At 35.5% G+C, this 22,456-nt stretch overlaps 1 protein-coding gene across 1 annotated transcript in view; it reads right to left on the bottom strand.

Moving 5' to 3' along the window:
• STK32B (serine/threonine kinase 32B) overlaps positions 1 to 22,456 on the bottom strand; it is a 146,401-nt gene that overhangs the window by 102,830 nt on the left and 21,115 nt on the right. The window contains exons 3-4 of the mRNA XM_031588368.2: positions 15,776 to 15,831; positions 8,412 to 8,563 (exon numbers count right to left, since the gene is read on the bottom strand). Of these exons, the coding sequence (XP_031444228.2) occupies positions 8,412 to 8,563; positions 15,776 to 15,831 (208 nt within the window). The remainder of the gene's footprint in view (positions 1 to 8,411; positions 8,564 to 15,775; positions 15,832 to 22,456) is intronic.

Raw genomic sequence — 22,456 nt, 5'->3', positions numbered from 1 at the left:
TGCTCTGCAGCAAGGTCTCCTGAGAATATCCACCCAACAACACTGGAGCTCTTCTTCACAGAATCATAGATGTTGGAAGAAACCTCTGGAGATCAACTCTAACCCCCTGCTAAAGCAGTAAGTCACATGGGAAAGCATCCAGATGAGTCTTGGTTTTATGACTATGAACACCACAGACACAGGGTATGGCCAAGGCTAACCCCAAGTTCATGAAAGCCTGCCAGCTATTCCCCCATGAAAGCTGGATAAAGCAGTAATGCCAAATTCCTATGAGGCAAAAATGGAACACTCTTAAGAGTTTATTTTCCCCGGCAGCTTGAAATGCATCAGTATTTATAACAAATTCCTCTTGCAGTGAAAGATTTACATGAGAAAAGTGTATTATCGGTCAATAAGTAAAGTCTTTGTTACAGTAAGACTGATGCAGAAGAAAGGCTCCTGAGAATGATCCAGGATGTAGTGATGCATATATGAAATGAAAGATCTATTTCAGCATTTTAGCGAGAAAAAAAAGGTAAAAACTTAAACGATGTCAAAGGTCAACTTCTGCACTCCTTTAGGAGAAGAGAATAACAATTCCAAAGACATACATTTCAAGGTAGCAGTTTCTCACAGAAAACAGTTAGTCACCAGAACAAAATTCATTATAGGCACACTCAAGACAGCATTCCAATAGTGGCAGTTAGTATCTCAGGGTATTAAATCAGCACAGAAATAAAGAACATTTGGGTCATGCATTCATCACTCAACAGAGACGTGGCAACTAATAGTCTCAGCACAATTCAAGAATTCAAAGGTTAACAACTGGCAGTGGTGAGTCCAATATACTTTTCACAACCAGAAATAATACCCAGAGCATATACAACTCTAAACAAATCTTTCCTGTATCCTCTTCTTCCAATTAACCTGTTGCGTCATTGCCTTTTACTGCATATTTTCCTCAACTGTTACATTTTCCAAGGCTCTGGAGAGCAAATTTTTTTTTTCCTGTCTTACATCTAAGACTTCTACACTTTTATTTTAGATTTACATTCATTCAGTGTTGCAATCTGATCCAGCTGCTGAAGGAAAGTACTCACACTTGAATCCCTCCACAGCGAAGTGTTCACCCATGTAAGTCCAGTGAAAGATATACTTGAATTATGCTTTTCTCCTTTGATTTTCGCTATTCCTTGCAAAGAAAGGAATCTTAGGTTTCTTAAGTTTTGGAATAACCCAGAGTTACATGACCTGTGATTCAGGACCTCAGCTAAATTAACAATGAAAGTAAGAAAAACACATTACATCAATAAACACCTCAGTGACTGTTCTCCAGCACTGTGACTAAGCAGCACAGAAACCCTTGCACCAGCACCATTAAGTAGTCAGCTCCAATAACAGGCTGATGGCAACCAGACTGCCCACTGGCAGCAGTCTGGCTGCACCTGGGGTTTCTCTAGGAAGGCTCATACCCCAGCCCACAGCTAAAATAGTAGTAAGCTCAAATTCCTTTTTTTTTTTTTTTTCCCCTCCCCTCTCAGAACAGCTGTGTATAAATATAAGAAAGCTAAGAGCATCAGGCACCTTCATTAATGAAAGGCTACACAAAGGATCTGTTCCTTTGAGACCTTTTGAAGATGCACCACACAGTTTAAGAAGACAAATGTCATCATCATAGCCTGACCTTTCAGCAGAACCTTGCAAAGGCTGTCAGGCTAACCCAACACAACCAGCAAATAATTATGCCCTAAAAGGAATCACCGCAAGCCCCAACTTTCTTCCTTTTTTTCTTTTTTTGTTAGGTTATGACTTTTTACTTACAGCCCTTGATAAGGAAACTCTTGATGCTCAGTAAGCTGGTCACATCAGAGTTCAGAAGAGAAATTTCCCATACCTAGGAGAATATTTTCCCTCCAAATTATATCTTCTACATCAGAAGATAACCACAATACTTCAGACGTTGAGCAAACTCACCAAGGACTGAACTAAGCCAACTCCAGCTGGTACTTCAGGTCTCTGGTAGGTACCTGAGGACCATGATTGGTTATATCCAGCCCCACCCAGCAGCGAAGTGTTTGGCCAGGTGTTCTTGCTTCCCTGATTTTGTACATTTCAGTATAGTTCTGATGCTGTTCTAAGGAGCAGAGCTCTTTCATGATATAGCCCAGAGTGCTGTTTCTCCCAGCCTACTCTAGAGAGGGAATTTTCACAAGGAAGAGATAATTTTCAGTTAAGTTTTTGTGTGCTTGTATGCTTGCATGTTAAACAATCCATCCAGCACATGAATTTAGATATCTCCAAATGTTTCTGCTATGGTACATGTTCTTTTTCTGGTATTCACAGTACTTGAAACCTAGTTTAGCAGGTAGGAGTAATGCATTCCTGTAACTCTGTCTTACAAGATGTATGCACTTTCCAGAGATTCATGAGTAGAAATAAAAATATATCAAAACGTAGAGCCACTCTGAGAATGTAGCTAATGCTTCTTCATGGGTAACTAAATATATCAAACATTTTGTTCTGGCTGTAGTAGGAAAGTGGTCTGTAAGCTGACAAAAGCCAATCTTCATTCATTTCCCTCTGCTGCCTTTGAAAATGTTATGACAGTTTAAAAAGGATATAAGTTCTTTAAGAGATGTTATTTTTAATGCTCCAGAAAAGTTTTGAAGAATGGTCCACAAAATGTGTTTTTCTGATGGACATCATCATAAAAAACTGTATTAGTACCTGTTTCATTTTGCGAAAAATTTTTGTCTTTTGTGGTAAGTCATATTATTTCCAGAGCAGCCAGTGTATCTACTCACATTTGAAAGTAATGACAAATCTAACCACATTGGTAGATAGATAAGGAATGGCTTGGATCTTGGCTCACTCCTAATGCATGGTGTTAGAAAGATACTTAAATTATGGATTGTTTCAGGAATGTTACTTATCTTGATCCAGGGACATTCAGGTATTTGGGAAAGATAAACACAGGATAAAATCCTGGATCCTGGAGGAGCATTTTGTAGTCCCAGGTGGACTGTGTGAGGAGCTGACATTCATACAGCTCATTCATCTATGCTTCAAACACCTATGAAACACAAAGAGTCTGATAAAAAGCAGGTCTGCTCTCCATTTTAAGAGGAAATCTGTATTACCAGAAATGCCTCTAGCAGTGATAAAACTAGCTACAAGTCTCACATATCTTTCAGCATTTATTCAACTTCATTTCTAAAATGAAGGTTATAAATCACTCCCAAGCCCTTCCTAAGAAACAGTTATTCTCCAAGCTATTACCAAAGAATGATTCTTTTCCATGTCAGATGTTATAAAAGACAGTTCATACTTCAAATAATATGATTTTTAAGTTCAGATGGTGAAGTTAAACTTAACAAAGCTCGGAGAAGATGCATGACCTCAAAAAGCTTTTTAATATAGAACTTTTGAAATCACAATATGCTACTCATGTTTTCTATTAGCTGCTCTGTATTCTTTTATATGTTGGGATTACAGATGGATGCTAACAGAGTTGCCCACTAAAAAGTTTTCCTTCTTTCCTCTTTTATTTCTTCACAGAAGGATTTAACAGATTACATATCTCATTACCTCTTTGTACATTTATAATATATAACTAAAGGGCTTGTTTGGCTTCATATTTGTTTCCTGGTTGTCAACTTTTCTCATTGATGATGCAGTTCCTCAGAGAAAGATATGTGCTTGGTTAGTATTCCCTTTGATACAAGGAACTGTTGGGAGATTTAATGCTACATTAATTTTAGTATGTATTTCTACACAGGCTGGATATTACCATTAGAAAATCAGCAATCCTTGTTAGGGGCAGGTTTACAAACTCAAGAAAAACTGTCAACAGTGGAATTTCCTCCAAATATGTTTCTCAATATGGATTTGGGATTTGATTTTTTGAATTAAAAGAAATAAGATTTTATTATAAGTCATCCTAGAACCAAAAAGAAAAAGGAAAATAAGAAAGAAAGCTGATGATTCTTACAGAAAATGATGATTTTAAAAAATGCAAGCACTGTGATAATAAATTCCATGTGTTGTTGTTTGGTTTTTTTTTTGTTTTTTGTTTTTTTTTGTATCATCATTTCCAGACAAAACTATAGCAGACCAGATCCAGGCTTAAGTGTTGCTTCATTTAAGTGAGGATTTATAAAGGGCTGAGTCAAGGAGAAGGGATAATGTTATATAGCATGGTCCAGCTAGGTAATTACTTTTCACTGCGATTGCAACGAGTGAATAAGACAGACTTATATCCAAAAAGCTGTTGGCATTACCAACACTTTTTTTCAGTTGATGAGTAGACAGCTCATCTGGAAAGCAAGATGCATGGGCTATATTTTCTTCTCCGCCTGGGTAGTCAAATTCTTTGTTTTCCATAGACTACAAGGTGTTTTAACCAGAAACCCACAAAGTATTTTGTGTGAACTTTACTACAGTTCATAATCCTGCTTTTGGCTTTTATCCAATGAAAATCTAATGTAAAACAACCATACACCACCAGTTTGGAAAAGTTGTGCACCACTACTCATCTTGATGAGAATCTGCCAACTGAATTTCTGACTTACTATAGGAGTGTTAGTCATTTATTAATTAGATGAACATGTAATTGTCAACTTAAATAAAGCTTACAGTGGGGCTTTAGGTGGCAGATTGGTACTTCTCAGAATAGCTACTTCTGAATATGTTAGAAATCAAAGTTAGATACCCTATGAAAGTAGGGAGATGCCACTTAAGTTTAGTAGGCTGATGGATTTCTTAGTTTTATTCACCAAAATTGCATCTTACGTGGGATTCCTGAAAACTGACATGAAAACATTGACCCTAGTGAGTGTGATAGAATCTTGAAAGACAAACTAATCAAAAATGGTATGGTCACAGGGAACCCAACATTTATGCAAGATGCAGGTCTGTTCATGCCTATACCATGAAATAACTGTCTCTTTTTATATTCATATTACAGTTTATTAAAGATAGTAGCTCCTGTTACAGTCCGCTTTGTACATTTACAATGCAACCAATAAAATGATCAGGGGAAAAAAGCTGACTTACTTAGGAAAAAAAAAAAAAAAACCACAAATGTAACTGCAGTTATTATAGAAGAAATGAAGCTTCAACTGTTTTCCTCCGTTAGTATGCCAGAAATTGTCTCCTAAGAGGAAATCTTATAGATTCCCGATAATCATCTAATATATGTTATAACTACAACATAACCATATTTGATGCAAATTATTATTGCATCTACACTGCAAGTGGAAAGACATTAAACAAGCTGCTAATTAACAAACAATCAATGAAAATGCTGTTATTCTAAGAGATATTGCTGGGAATGCAAAACATATTTGTATATACAATGTTCCACTTTTCATTCTAATAAATTTTAAAAAATGTAGTTTCAATAACTAAAGGCAATATTTTTAATATATTTAGTAACTTCATGTGGCTCAGTGTTGATAAAATAGATAAGATCAATATTCATAGGTCTCTTGCAATTTTTGTGTTTTGCCTCAGTTGTAGTTCAACAACAGAAGCCATAATTTGAAGATAAGATGCTGAATATCTTGAAATTTGGGCAAATATTGAGCATTTGAAGATTGGGAATATGCAACTGCATCTACAAACTTAGATGTTCCAGAAATATGTCAGAAGGTCTTTAAACACATTTATGATTGTGCAAGGCTAATTATAGAAACATCTTATGGAACAAGTTATCTGGGGGAGGCTTGGATTCAAGACACCTCTTTGGCGTGATATCCCAAGGTGAAACATAGTTTGACATCTTTCTTTGGAGTCAGGAGTTGGAATCACTGGAAATTTGAATATTCAATGTTTGATGTAAACACTCTAGGCTGAAAATGCTAAGTATTGCCAGTGAAAGTGGTTTTGGTTAATTTTCTACAGCTCCAATTGTGCATGTCTTAGCCCCTTAGTCCCAGTAATATTGTATATATCTAGCATTTGATCATGCAGTTGCCCTTTTTTTAGGAAGAATGTAGAGAAGTCACAAGGATAGGATGCCCTGCATCTTAGCTATTCTCTGATTATACCAGCAGACTATACATGCTGAAGAGTATTTCTAAGCACCAAGACTAGCTGGCAGGGAACTGTTTGTACCTCTGCTAGCCACACCAGGGTGATCGCAGGGACGCTGTGACTCTAGAGCTATCCTGAGAGTGATTTGGGTGCAGCTGGCTCACATGGGACTGACATGCCCAGTTCCAGCTGTTTCAACTGCACCAGGCCATGCCTGGGAGTGTTCCCAGATGCTCTTTCCCATTCTTGCTTAGATGTACCTTTGCAAAACCACATTTTAGTGCAAGAAAAATCAAAGAATATCTACATAGATGTTTCTGGCTATTCAGAGCTGTGTATGCTACAGAAACGGGGGCTGTATGATTGTACAGGTGAATTGCATGGCTTGACATGAGTATCCTTGAATGCATTCACTGCTTTTAAATCTGGATATGAGCCTTCAAGTTATTGCATATCATCTTCTCCCATATCATGAGCAAGCTTGATAAAGAACATTGGAGACAGGGAGACAGGAACTTTGGCTGCTAAGCTGGGCCACATGCTGTCATGCAGGTGATAAATTTTAGGCCCCATCTCTCACAGATGTTCTGTCAGTGATTACATGATCTGATAGTCTGGCCTGACATCTTCAAAGAAAACTCATGTCATCCTCCCAAATTAGCATCCTAGGTAGACTAGTCAGCTTTAGGAGACATTAAATGTAGAATATTGTTCTACATGCACTGGTGAATCCTGAATAGTGCTCTTCTTGCCTGAAATGTTTTTCTAATTCTAGTGTAATACAGTTGTCTTTCATTTTCTACTTTTCCTCATGTATACATGTAGTATAACATTTGAGTCTCGAGATCTTCTGACAGTGACTTAGAAATAAAAGAAGAAATGAATTATTTGAAAAAAAATCATCATCACACCCATCACTTTTAAAGGTGTTATCTATTCCAAGGTTAATATTTGGCTTAAAAGAGGAAGACAAGAATGAATATTCCTTAGCTGATTATAATTGGGTAATTGGAATCTAGCATGCTTTTTGTTTCACAATAAATGTTTGATATTTATTTATAACATTGTCATATTTACTGAAGTATCTTGTCAGTCACATTAGCCCATGATTGTTTCTGCACAACGTCTAGTTACACAGTGGAAATATTTGTCCTTTCTTGTTAAAGAAAAAAAGTTTGCATGGGTTCAAAAGAAGCTATACAAATGCATGACTGAAAATTCCACATGTTCTTAAGATCAGAGATATCATGTTTTTGGTGATGAAATCCATGGAAGAAACGTTGCTGGAACCTTGGAGAACACACAACAAAAGATCTTTATTACCATTGTAATGCGTGCAATTTTCCTTTAAGCTTCTAACAGGTCATTAGGTTAGCTCAAGTATTATCATCCACGTCAAGAGAACAGCACTTGAGGCATATGTATATGATTAGACTCTTTCTAAATGAATTTTGGGATCAAATACTCTGCTGTTTTAAGTGGGTGCAATTACACCAAAGCTGTGCTCACTCAAGCCAGAAAATAGCTTTTAGTTCATGAAAGGTGTTAGAATGACAACATGAAACTTCCCATATATGCAGGAGAAAACTGAGTAAAAGAGAAGCAAAATATTGTAGGGTAGACATTGACCTCCAGTAGGAGAGAAAAAAAAACACTCAAAACAGAAGGTCTGTTTGTGCTGTGACCATCTCCAGACAATCAAGCTGTTCACTAACTGAAAAAAAAAAATCACATGATGATTTATATATCCCTCTTTTTATTATTACATAGGTCATTTTTAGATGAGGGAGGAAAAGTCTGTATCTCATTATGAATATCACTACATAAAAGCCATCAAATATTTTAAGTCAGTGGTGTAGCTGAAGCTACTCATTACTTGACCAACATTTTCTCACAACACTTTCTTGTCTCTGACTGAGCCATTCATTGGCTATCACAGAGAAAATATTAGAAATTCCAGGTGACAAAAAAGGTTCTTTCCCATTGGACCATGTCAGAGTTTAACCATTTTTTTTAAAGTGGTTGAATCTCAAATTTGTTTTTGAATTGACTCAAAATGCTTTTTATTGAATGCTTAGTTTTGGTATTTTGCAACCTTACAACAGTTGTCTAATCCAAGTACTGTCAGAAAGAAACAATGAAAATGGACGGAACAGTGCATGTTAACTGCTATAACAATCTGGAGAGAAGCTACACCAGAAATGAAAATGAGAATATGTTTAAGTATTAAAGAGCATTTTTAAAACGTTCATGAAAAATAAAAATCTCCTCAAAACAAAAAGACATTAAAAAAATGTCACCATTTAAAAAAATAGTTTCCAGTTTTCCATCTTGAACCAATTCAGCAGTAAGGAGGAAGGAAGAAATCCTTGACAGAATTTTAAAGCGTTTCTTACCACAGGTTGACTAGGAAGGGATGCTCTAGGCCTTGCATTATCTGTAGCTCCCGAAAAACATTCCGAACTTCATCTCTCTCAATACACTTCTGTTTATTCATGTATTTCATGGCGTACATTTTCTTGGTGTCTCTCTTCTGTACAATGCACACCTAATTGTCAGCAAAGTAAAAGATAAAGTTTAACACAAAATGAAATTCAATTTAAAATATTTCAAGAATCTAAGGAAATTTGGGTAACACAACCAAACACTTTCATAAAGTCCATGCTGCAGCTAAGCACAATTCTTTGTAATCACTATGTAAACCAACATGCTGGGAAATTCAGAAAAGTGATAGAACTTTCAGTTGCAGTGTATCTAAGAGAAATACACTCAATTAGATTGAATCATAGGCTATTTCATTAGTCACAGAAATTACTGCCTCCTGCCTAGGAAAATGCACAGTCAGTGTCCTCATTCACATAAGTCAATACACACTTCATGATTACTGCATCATAAATATTGCCTACATTCAGAAGGCTAATATTTCATCTTGATATCAGAATTATTCTCTTTTAATTATTGTTGAAGATAAAAATATATCTTTGTACAGAACTACATCATGCTGTTTTTGAAGTCACAGTTACACTGATTTATTCTCTGGAAGTAAATTTCTTTGCTTTATTTTTCTTCTTCTTTATTTATTTATTTTTACTAAAGTCAAATAATTTTGTAAATGCAACATGAAAATCTCATTCTAATGAGCTCCTACCTAAGACTCCGATTTTTTAAATTCTTTTTGTCATCATGGTATTTCCCTTGTTAATGAAGCTAGAGATGTGGTGCTGGTGACACTCTAACAATCATCATTTTATATACGATTTTCAACAACACAGAAATAATAGCTTCATCTGTATCTCATCCCCAAAGGTGGTATGAATCTCATGTTTATAACTTCCTTACATGCGCCCATGGGGCAAAACTCTATCATCAGTAGACTTTTACTCTGAAGGGTTTTTTCCATTAATCAAGACTTTTTTAAAATGACACTCCTAGTGCATCTTGACAGCCAAGAGGATACCAGCTGAAGATTTTATTTTTATGCAACATTCATATACAGCCATCAGCTCCAATCAGAATTTTTCACCATCAAGAAGTATGAAGAATATGCATTGGAAGCATCTTGTTTAGATCTCACAGCTTTGGTGGACTCAAGTACAAGGGTGTTATGAAGGATTTATTTGGTGTGGGCAGTATTATTTTATTTGCATATTTATGTATACGCAAATACACACACATTCCTATATTATAATATATGCATACATATATGCATCTAGTATTAGTGCTCAAAGATCAAATTGAAGCACACTGAAAAAAAAAAAAGGGATTTTGTGCTGTATTTTAACAAACTTGCATATGCAAAATGCATAAGTGATCTGGAAGGACTGAGGTGTTTTAAAAGATGCCATCTGGATACACAGCCTGGTAATAAAGCACTAGAACTAGGATGAGGGCTGTAGAGAGTGGTACCACATATTCACTTCTATTTTAATCTCAGAGGAAAGGCATCAGGAGTGTAAAATCAGTATATTTTATTTCCCCTACCTTTTTCCAATGTCTCCAAGAAGAACTGTCCCAGTGAAAATGAACCACAATTGTTTCTCTATAACTCCTTTTCCATGAAGAACATTCTTGAGCTCAAGTCTACTCTAAAGATAGGAGTTCATAGAAAACTTTTAACCTATAATGACAAGGTGGGCTTAAGCAGTTTCTGATTACCTTTCCTAATATCAGATGTTCTGCTAATTAAGCAAAACATGGATGAGAGTGTTTCATCTTGAGCTCATTGGTATTGCACAGTGGTAAGTATTAAAGTTTTGTTTCTTCTTGTTCCTTGTGACATTATGCAAGGGCAGAATGCTTGTGATGTCCTGAAGATAATTAAAGGATTAAACTGATACAGAAAGAACCCAAGCTATGGAATGGTGGGGAAATGGCCTTTTTAGAGGAGACAGCAGGTGGAGCTGAACTGAAATGGAGGGATAGAAAGCAGCTGTTGAGGCTTCCACAGCTTCTTCATAAGTACAGGCAGATTTTGCAAAGGCAATTCCTAAAACTTAGTCTAAGATTACCTGGACTCTCCAATTTGGTGAATCAATTATGAAATATAATATTTTATGGATTTGGGCTTGGAACCTAAGTCCAGAAGTTCATTCGCTTACATGAATTTGCAGCATGATTTTCATATGAAATTTGGCTGAGACTGTGATGTTTGTACAAGTTTCCTTTTCCATTATTTGAAAAACATCCGTATTAAATAGTTCATCAGTAAGACTGCTGGGAGAATAGGACTTTACCCAGCTGAGAATTGACAGGTTTGACAAATGAGCCAAACAAAGTTCACATATAACACCTGAATAGAGAACGTAAACAGAATCAGTTTTAAAACACTGATGTGACTCCAGAAGGATTTTGGTTCTCTCACCTTGAGACAGGGGCATTAAGCACAGCTGGAAATATTCTAGGCAAGAGCACACATGTTGCTAGTAGAAGGTTGCTTAACATATAGCCAACACAACCAAAGCAAGCATTTGTTAGCAGTATAGTAACTATACACAACTTTTAACGTGGTTTCAAAATCAATGGTATTTCCATTAATACACAAAATTTATTTTTGCTAAATATCAAGAATTCCAAGCTGCAAATATATCAATGTTACTTTGAAAAATGCCTGACATTTCTGTGACAGTGCTGAATAGTAGAGGAGATCCTTCCTGGCATTTTTACCTGATGGCTGTCAGCAGTTCTTCTGAGCACTGCTAATGTGCTTTTCTGAGCCCACTGTTAATGGGCAAAAAATGCTTCTCTACTGCAAGAAAGAAAGGCAAAACCCTCCAGCTCTCCTGGATATATGAAATCCTAATGGGAAATGTTTCTTTTTTTTTTTGTTAGTTTACGGTTGACTTTTTTCCAATGGAGAAATTTTAAAGTGGGGACAAACAGGTGGTCTGCCACCTAACAAACAAGTTCTGTGATGATTCATGATTGTGGAAGTCTGAGCAGAATTGCCTTATTTACACATATCAGCATGGAAGCCTGTCACGCACACATTAATAAAACATCCTCTTTCTATTTTCCTGTGAATATCATTTGCTGTGTCCTGATCAAATTGATATCACTGCTTCAGCACTCCCTGTGGAGATACTTCAAACCCCATACAGCTTCAGAGTCAGGAGGGGAGAACAGGAACATCCATCTCTGACTAAGTTATGGGTCTAAATGCATTCAAGGAACCAATAATATGTCTTCTCTTCTGAAGTCTCTCGAAAGTGATTCTACATGATTAGCTTAGATGTAGGGAAGTTGAAAGCTAGGCAGTACAAATCCTTCGTAATTTTGTCTAGATTTAAATTGTGCTTATTTTTAGAAGTCTTGTGTGCAAATACTCTTTTCCTAAAAGGGCTATGTGTTTTAGCTGTTACCACAGGGTTGTGTCTTTTTTATATCTAGGAGAGGGAAACTCTGAATTAATTTCAAATCTACAAAGTTAAAAGCAATTAGCCAAGACTCAGAGACATTTAGACTCTTAGAACCAAATAACAAAACCCATAGATTATCGCTGCAGGGCTAAACCTCCCTTCAGAAAGTCCACTTCTAAACTACCATCACTATCTTTGTCCAAATGAAAAAACAGATCACCTGCAGATTAATAGGTTACCTTGCACTAAGAATGTTATGGATGACTGAGTTCCCCACGGGCAGAGCTGAGGAAAGGATATCAGAGTTATATGGAATGAAACTTGTATGGAATTTCCTACTGGTTTGCTGCACTGCACTGTGTGTACACATAGTGTACACTGCTATAAAGGAGCAGTTATAGTTAGATTCAGAGAAGCTTTTCCCAAAAGGTGGGGATGGATAAAAAGTTAGACTTTCCCACTAACATGAAGTCAGTGAACCAACAAATCTGCTATGAAGCAGAAAAATCGCAGATCTGTTCTTACACACACACTCTAAAAAATGAATGATCATTGTTTCAGCCTACAAGTAGACTTGGAAAGATTTACACAAAGAGGATGGAGAATTGATGTCATAAGTTTGAGTTTACATTGTTAGGGAATTCCCATGAAATAGAAGGATTCATTCCTAGATTCCCCTGAGCAAAGTATAACAGCTGGAGAAGAAGCTGAGCATCTGCTCCATATCCTTTCATATAACTCAGTCTGAATAAGTGGGTGGTTATACTGACAAACAATACTAATATTCTGCAGTTCTGTGTTATGTTACTTTAAAGATAACAGGAGATTTATTCTGAAATTCTTTGCATATTATTTAGTAAAGTATCCTTGATCAGTGCAGATGAGATTCTGGGCTCCCATCTGTTTTACACCACGGCAATTTCAATTCAGGAAGTCACTCTTTTATACAACCAAATTAATCAGAAGTCCTATGTCTCAGCATCTTAGACAAATAGGAGAAAGAATCTGTATATTCTTATCATAATTTGAATTTAATTTAAGTAGGTCAGATTGTTCAATATACCTGCTCACAGGAACAAAGAACTTGAAGAAAAATGGTATTGTAATTTCCCTAGAAACCACCTGCACCTGAATACAAACTATTTTTGTGGCAGCAAGCCTGCAATTATATGGTTACTGTTGCAGTAAAGAAAAATGGTAATTCCTGTATTTCAATCTAAGTCAATTTTGTAGTTATTGGACAGTCTTCAAGTATATAATTTTTGTGATATTTTGGTTGATAATGATGGCTCTACACAGAACAAAACAGATAAATTTAGCCAGATTAAATATAAGAGAATACTTCTAAGGTATGACATGGCATAAAGAAATGACTATTTAGACCAGTGTTCAGAAGATTTATGTTGTGGATTTTATGTTATCCACTTCTGAATTTACTTAGAACAATGTTTAATATATGAATAAAAGCTCTGTGGAGTTCGTTTTTTTCTTTTATCCTAAACTCCTCACAACTGCTGTGATGCATCTTTACCTTCCCTACAGAATGTGCTGCAGGGGGTGGAAGACTCTACTGCCTTAAATGTCCTTAGGAGAAGAATATGTTTTAGTGCAGTTGTTTCAAACGGGTGGCCACTTCTCAGAAAAGATGAGCTTTTGCGATACAGAGCCTTTGATACCAAATGGACCAGGAAAATTCCTATAACAGCAGAGGTTACTACTCTGATATGAAAATTCCAGAGTAGAAGATGGAAGCTGAAACCAGCTGGGAGAGACAGAGTATAGCTGCTGAAGCATTCATCCCCAGTGGAGGAGGGAAGGTGCTGAGAGTTACCTTGAACTCAGTGCTCTAAGGAGAGCTGAGCAGTGAGGGGTCTCTGCCAATAGCAGACACCTCCTGCAGCAATGTCCTGTGGAGGCCTAATGTTGCTGTAGCAACCACAGTAATTTAAGAAATGTTGGAAGACAATTGTACCAATAGCAATAAAAAATACAAAATAAAAAGTAAAGCATGCCTTAAAAATCCTACTGCCTTCAGAAGGCAAAAAAGGCCATAGAGCAGTCATAAAGGCAGAAGACAGTTTGAGAAAAGTGTAATACCTAACATAGTTTTACATGTTGCAGGATGCTAGAGCACAATAGACCCCAAACAGTAAACAGCGATTCAATACAGATTAGAGTTCTTGCATCATTTGTTGACATTTTCTGCTGCCAGGTGCTCCCACAAAGACAGTAATTGGAAAAGTTGCCAGCAATGAGGCTTCTGAATGAATGGCAAAGGCAAGACTGACTCATAGACACTTGAAATGGTGACTGATTTACCATGCTGTGCTTTTGGCTGTGGTATAATATGTCATTTCTAAAAGGGTTACTTTCCTACCCTAACTGTGGAAAGAAAAATCAGGTGATTGGCTGGAAGCTTGCATTGATTTGGGAAAAACAAGCCTGTTATGCCAAAGTCTGTTCTGTTGCATTGACAGCTACAAAATAAGGATTTAAGTTTAAAGGGGACCATACACATAAATAACAGTCGCTAAGGGTTGTGAAACTATTTCCAAACATACATGTTCCCAAAGCAGGTTCACAAGAACACTGCAGCAGTACAAACCTGTTAGAAAATTAGATGTTTAAGAAATATTATAGAAACATTCACAATTGTTTCCTAAATACCGTGGAGAAGAGTGTATCAATCATCAACCAACAAGGCTTCAAACAGCATGTAGGTTTGTGTTATTTTTTCTGCATGTCATGGGAGGGTGAGGGCCCCTTTGAGAAAGCAGAGACAACAGAGGCGTGAATGGAGAAACTTTAAAGAAGGAGGTGTGCAGGTGATTTTTGTGATGGACAGCATGATTTAAATAAACTTTCTATGACTTACCCTGGACCTAATTTCACTACATGAAGGGATCTCTGTTTGACTTGATTTGATATTCCAGTGATGTACTGTGACAATAAGTAATTACAAATTCCCAGCTGCCTTGACTTATAAGGGATTCTTGGCCACCATTTTGCACTGGCAAAACTTCTTATCCTGCCTGATACCCAGAAAGGGCTTCTGTTGGAATATACTGAGGTGAATAAGGACCATGCCATGGTAGGACCATGCGCTTTTGCACAAAGTATTTCAGACTACTGTAAACTGGAAGTTGTTTTTCCATGTGGAAGGCCAAGAGCCAACAAAATCCTAGGTGTGTGTATAATGTACAAATACAGAAGTATTTCTCAAGTATAATTTAAATCAAGATCTAGATCATTATTGCTTGATCAGTTACTGAAGTTATGTTTCACTTCCAAATTTATTTCTTATGTCTTCTAGTATTACACTATGATTTTCTACATGGCCTTGTTTTAATCCACATTAAAATTTAAAACCTTGTTATAGTCTTTATTTTAGTAAAAAAGGTCATCTACTCATGTGTAAATAAAACATGAATCTTCTCTGGTTCAGCAAAAGCCCACTGAATTGAACAAATATTTAATCAATGATCACAATTACAGTAATTTTATACAGTTCCCAAGTGCAGTGAATCTATGTAAAATGTCTTTAAAATGTTACAATAACTTTAAGTACATGAATGAATCCAATGATTTCAGAACAAGATTGCTCGAGTAGACATTCTAAAAATGTAGACTGCTTCTACTTTTTTTCATGTTCTTGTTTTGGGGACTGATTTCTTAACTTTGCTAATCCTCATTGAAAAGGCTTAATTATTAAAATATTTTTACTCAATTAACTTTAGAGAATACATTGTAACAGAAGTTTATAATGAAGTCATTATGATTGTGATCAGATGTCCTTGAGAAGCAAAAGACAGCCAAACTTACATTCCTTTACCCAGTCAAGGATAGAAAAGCACAAATGAATTCTCTACTAAATTTTTGATTGTTAAAAATAAATTGATTCTTACCTTTCCAAAACTCCCTTTCCCAATAGCCCGCAATATTTGAAAATGGTCAAAGTTAACTGGAAAATAAAGCAGAGAAGAAAAAGAATACAGTTTGCAAAGTGCTAAGTCAGAATCAGAAATCAGATAACAACAGTGACGGCAGTGCTTCTAACTAGTGTAATTTGGCCATGCGATACTTGCATTCTTCCCTTCAAATATCAAACATATTTAATAGGTAGCAAAAGAGTATTGAATAATTCAGGTAAGCAATTCCCATCTACTAACAGAATATGTAGTGATATAAGGATAATATTCTTCCAGTAATCACTGTTTATAGGATGTTTCCCATATTCTGTTATTGTGAAGAAAGCTTATCCTATGGTGACTTTAGTAGGATCAGCCCCTATGAAATTTTCCACCTTAATACTAATATTGGTACACATCTGCTACATAATGCTATATTGTAAGACTATTTCACTGATTCAGAATAAGTTTGTTTAAGAAAATTGCACTTAAATCTAAATTCAATGAGTTGGAGTTGACAAGGTTAACTGAAACTTAATTGGATTTTTTTTTTTAATTTAATTTAAATTAAAACTTTCCTGTGTTCTTGGCTTCAATACCTTCAACTATGTGCCTGTTACTGCCATAACAGTAATTAGAACAACTATGGAAACAGACTGTCACTGAAAATTATGGCAATGTCAAGGAGTACTAAAAAATATGACTCAAATTATGAAGAAGATAATCCTATAAAACAAATAATACTTTAAATATCTATCAAAAACTTGTATTGGCTCAAGCTAAATGGTGAGTAGAGTGTTGGCAGGTTGATATATATTAAGAGACTGAAAGAGGCTAAGATCTTATTTTCACTGTTGCAGTGATATTTCATTTATACTACTAATGTCCATCCCTCCAGCTCCCTTCCAACCCCTGCAATTCTGTGATTCTATGTGATTTTTTTTTTTTATTTGTGCTTGCTTACACTGTGTTCAAGGGAAGATGATTGCCCCTTTCATTAGTGCAGCTATAGCAACCATCTTCTTGGTAATTACTGGAGACCAAATCAAATCCAGATCTAACAGATCTGAAAGCAGCAGACGCTCATCTTGAGCAAACAAAGATGGTAATTGTGAATATAGTCGTTTAAGGATATGGATACTAAAATGAAAATGCATAACTTTGCATAGATTAACAAGTTGCTATTGCTGGAAAGCAAGTTTTGTGCTGAATCACAAGTTAGGGTTATTTAGGCATCTGGAATTGACAAGATTCTCTATCAAAGACTTGTGCTTTTTTTCTCTGCCCACAGTTTTTACCAGTGGAAGACTGCCTAGTAGTTCCTGCTGGTCAATACTGGCGTGATAAGCAAGATGGTCAGTTTAGGAAAATGCCTTACACAGAGACACATCAACATAACTTTTTCCTATAACTTATCCCTTCCAGGCATATGCCCCAAAATAAAGAAGTTGAGAGCTTCATGACTGGGATCTTTAAATCGATCAAGAAGTTTCAGTAGGAATTCAACACAGAATTAAGAATATTCAAATAAATCTGTTAATCTAATTCGTTTCTTTGATAAGTAAAATTCATCAACTTATTCCTCCAGCATTCTGGCATTCTCTGTCACTTCCTTCCTTTAAAACCTTCTGTTGTTTTCTGTTTGCTTTAACCAGCTTTAACAAATACTTTCATTAATGAAAACTTATTTTGACTTTATTCTTTACCTTGCAGGCATCCAGGTGAGGCCAGCTCCCAAGCACAACCAGAAAACTGTTGATGCAGTCTGTAATTGTCTGAATTTAATTCAAGTCACATTTCACTGGGACTTGACTATATAATTGTGCTGAAACCTGGCTGGTTTTGAAATGTATCAATTTGATGAATTATTTCATTTATCCATTTTCATTTTGGAACTCATTTTATGTAAAACCAAAATTAAGCATTTATTTTTAGCCATTTTTATTGTGCATACAACTTCTACTCTATTTATGTGTTCTTTGTTCTCCAGCAGTGTTTATTGCTCTGAGCAATTAGGACAACTTATTTTGTTATTGGAGTTGGTTGTAAATTGAACTTTCCTAAGACAGAAATGATTAAATGAGGTGTTAAGCCATGAGATTTAACATGGATTATTGGTAAGTCAAATAAGTGAATAAGAAACATAACCACAATGATTGATAAAATTTTCTTAATTTTTCTATTTAGAACTATTAAAAAGTTGGATGTTAAACTTTCAGTTCTTCATTAAGAAACAATAGTATTTTCTATTTGTAGTTCACTTTTCTGTCAGTCTTACCTGAAATCAAGGTACGATTATTGTAATTTTTTTTACAAGAGAAAAGAAAGATCATTTTAAAGACTGTGCAAGCATGTAAATACAAAAGTCTGTATTTCAAGTGAACCACAGTTGTAGACACTGCATTTTTCTGAAAAGTGTTAATTCTCTAAGCTGAGACAACTTGATCTCTTTTGATCATTCAAACATATGCATAATATATATTCAAAAACTGGGCGTGTTCTTCTCTTGGGATGTTAGGAAAGGATAACAAAAGAGAAAAGTTTGCAATTGAGACCAAGTTCAGCTGTCAAGTTCAGCTGAGGAAAAGATGTTTTATGTCTCAGTCCCATCAACAGCAGATCAGCCATGTAGAAGTCCTGTTAGCACCACAAGTTCACAGACGAATGGTCAAGCTAAGTTCATTATTGCTAGACCAGTCATTCTCTTCAAGAGGTTTTAATCTCCAACTGTCAGAATTTCTGGCTCATTTTATTCATCACACTTTTTTTTTTTTTTTTTTTTTTTTCTTTTTTAACATTGTGTGTGTACTTTTTCTCCCTTCCAGTGAAAATTCAACGCCATAGGTTCACCACTTATTCTGAGAAGAATTACAGCTCACTATGACCTCTAGCATCTTCAGTGTTCAAAATATCGTCAAGATCACACGCTGTCTTTTCTTCTGTGCAAAGATATCACAAATATGGTATTCTTGTCCTTTAAAACATGATATATCTAACTCTCTTGTGGAGCCTGGTGTTACAGCTAATGACATTTTTCTAGCACAAAACCCAGCTGAGATAATGGTGTGGTTACAGAAGGACATTTTCTTCAGTAACTAATATTATTATTACTCTTTTAAAAATAGTTTGGCATCATTTACTGAAGAAGAAAAGAACAATTTGCTACCTTTGTGAGAACTTCTTTAATTTCACTACCATACCATACCTACAACTCTGAACTTGAATTTTTAGAGTATGGACATTTTTCAGAAACCAAAATTAATTTATGTTGTCTTCAATTAATATTCCACAAAGGCAAATTCACAAAATGAAGTTGTATTAAAAACAAAGTGAGGAATTTCCATTTCAGTTCTAGTGGTTTTCATCAATTTGGAAAAAAACAAGATGTATTATGTTCTCACTCCTCCTTCTCCCACCAAAAAGAAAAAGTCACCATAAATTAAAAACTGAGGACTATGGAATAAAACAGAAGTATTTGATTAACTAAAGGAGAAATTAGATCAGCGTTTACAATGCCTGTTTCATAATATTAGAGTGACTGCTGCTTGATAATTTCAGTAATGAGATATATATTCATCTGAATTAAAGAGTTTAGTTTATTTCACTTAAGTCGCACTCAAATCTTAAGCAAATTCTATTGCACAGCTTCAAGTCTCTGTTCAAAACTTTATCCACAAATTAGCCCAATGTAGAGCATTTTCCAGCAGCTTAATACTGAACTAAAAAAATCTTGAATGATGGTAATGATACCATATAAGAACACAATATTTTTACCCTTTCAACTGCAGTTTTACAAATGTAAAACATTCTAGTGTCACCCAGCATTTGTTCAAGTGTAAATTAAGTCTTGCCTGAGAGGCAATATGTATATCAAGTTGGTTCTACATAGAGAGCTGACATCTGCTATTCTTCCTGCAGCTGAGGAAAATTTATAGCACGTGTATGTGATTCCTCCAAAGACACTAAACATTATCTGGAACAACTTTGCATCTACAGGAGAAAATATCCAATTGAAATTTGTCAAAGCACAGATATACGCATTCTTTGCATCATAGAAAAGAAATGAGCAGCTCTTCAATTAAAATGAAACAAACAAACAATTAAAAAATTAAAAATTTAATAAACCTTGAGAGCTAAGCCATTCTCTTTTGCTAGCTGATAGCCACTGATTTATCTGGTTTCTGTGGTAGCAGCTAAAACCCAAACATGACTCTTAAGACATTAGAAAGTGAAGAGTAAAGATGTATTTGTAACACAAATTGCATTTCTAGATTTACTCTCAACTGATCTCAATAAAAAACAAAACCATGAAAATGTGATACAGCCATCAGCCCAAGGAAATTGATTTTTAAGTCTTGGATGTTGTGGTTCTGTTTCAGAGAAATTTAATGCTTCCTGCTTCTGGATGAATCAGAAAAAGAGAGTAACAACTAAACCAGATTTTTTCTCTAGATTTGGCCTGTATGGTTTACTGCTTTAGATTCAGTGGAGAGCAGTGCTTTTAGGATTCCAAACCTGTTCTGCAGTCTTCTTTACATGTGCCTCCTGTTCAGACTCTCCAGCCTTTCCCAGAGTGACCCACAATTCTGTGCTAACAGGACCTCAGTAGGTCTCAGCAGCCTTCAAACATTATTAAGATCGCTCTACTATTTCCACACAGAAACATACAAGATTAATAACCAAGTAGATACTGTCATATACATTCAGTATTCATTATGGAGTCACCAGCTTGAATGGATATAGACAGAAGAAACATGAAGAGTGCTTAGAAATTAGATTAAGGAGCATGAGTTGGTTAGGGTAGTCATAAAGAGCTGCATTCCATCATGATTTGTTGATGACAAATGCCCTGGTGAAGAAAGATAGTTTAAATTAAGTATTGAATTAAATAAGAAATGAATTTTTGTTGACAGAAAAGGAAAAGGCAGCTGCATCTTTGAGGTGAGCAAAGAATCTAAAACCTGTATAGATTCATTAGGCTTATGAGTGGAATGAGCCATCCCTATGAATTAATTGACTTTGGAGCACAATAATTAGAAAGAGTTACATAACTGAAGGACAAGAGAAAAGTATTTTCAGAGCTGATTTTATCTCATTAATGATGAAGCACGGCATTTTCTATCATTGTGTTTAGGGGCTTTGCATTTAAATTGCATTACAATGGCTCAATTCTTCAGACTTAGTGTTTTAGTCTCAATATAAGCTGCTACTAATTATTACATTAATCATTTTTTATAATTAGCCAGAATTTACTTGCAATGAGATTGCACCTGAATGTCAGAAAAATGTAATTCATAATTCAGCTAACTTTACTTTGAATTTAGAGGCACATTTCAGTCTGATCATGTTTTGCAAACCAAACATATAGAAAAGGTAGTTCTTATCTCTTGGGAAACTCTGATACTTGAACGTTAGTCTACTCTCAGAAAAAAAGCATTACTTCTAATGTAGCAGAATAGTCATGATCATTTTGAAAGTAACTTTATGTTATGAATTGAAATAAAATTTTCATTTTAAACTGATACAGTTTTTGCATTCTAAAATATCAGAAGCAGTTCACAACAGTTAACTTCCACCCTGCTACAACTCTAGACAAAGAAATTCAAAATGCCGTCCATCTTACGAAAGGAAATACGTATTTCACCTCCCTCTATCTAAATGAGATGTTTCTATGATACTGAAAAATTTCAATTTCAGACTTCATAATAGATCCACGGTCATTTCTTTAATGGTAGATGAGGACTAAGAGCTATTCCTTGTGATGATGACCATGTCTGATCATCTATAATAGATCTCTGACTGGACTACATCTTCCATCAGTGAGGTAAACTCTTACCACTTGCATAACACACACTGTTCACATAGGGGCAACACAAAATGAAATCATTCTGAAAAGGTAAATTTGAATTTCATTCCAAGTTATAAAAACAGCTTTGTTTTCTCAATTCAAAACTTATTTTTTTTGTACAGGAAATTAACAACATTTTGATATTGCGTTAAAGTAAATTTCCCTTTAAAAAGTAGTTTCAAAGACAGAAGATTGAGATAGTTACCTTCATAGGGAACTTATAGCACTTACTACTACAGGAAACCTTATGAAAGCAGATAGTATGTCCCAAAAGCGTACAAGGGAAGTCTGCAAGCAACTTCACTGTTCAGGTAACCGAGAAAGGTGCCAAATCTGAGCAGTTTGAATGCAACCAGAATCCTGCTCACTCTGTTCAGTGGAAAACAATTTATTCATTAGAAAAAAAGAACAACAACAAAAAAAATCAGCTTGTCAGCTTATGGTAGTACAAATAATACTGCATAAGCCAAGGAATCTCTGATCCAGTGCAGGGCAGTGTCATTCAGTACAGGGATAGTGACCTATAGAAGACACTGTAAAGAGCCAGCAATAATTTTTTTTTTCTTTTTTCAATGGAGAAAGTGAAACTGAGATGGTCTAAGTGGATCATTTTTGTCGATATCTTATCATATAACCATCACTTCCAGTCTGTAAAACTCAATTTTTGTATGTTATACTTTTACAGTTTTGTTGTTGTTGTTTTAATACTGAAGTAGAGCTCGTACACTTATCCCATTAAATATGCTGGCTATCATTCTTCTATTTTCTCCTCAGACATAAGCAATCAAAGGCAATAAAGGTAAGACAGTTTTAAGTCATTCTTCTAAGCA

The sequence above is a fragment of the Phasianus colchicus genome, chromosome 4, assembly GCF_987193195.1.
Source record: "Phasianus colchicus chromosome 4, bPhaCol1.hap1.1, whole genome shotgun sequence".
Classification (NCBI taxonomy): Eukaryota; Metazoa; Chordata; class Aves; order Galliformes; family Phasianidae; genus Phasianus; species Phasianus colchicus.
This window is presented reverse-complemented; position numbering and strand designations above follow the sequence as displayed.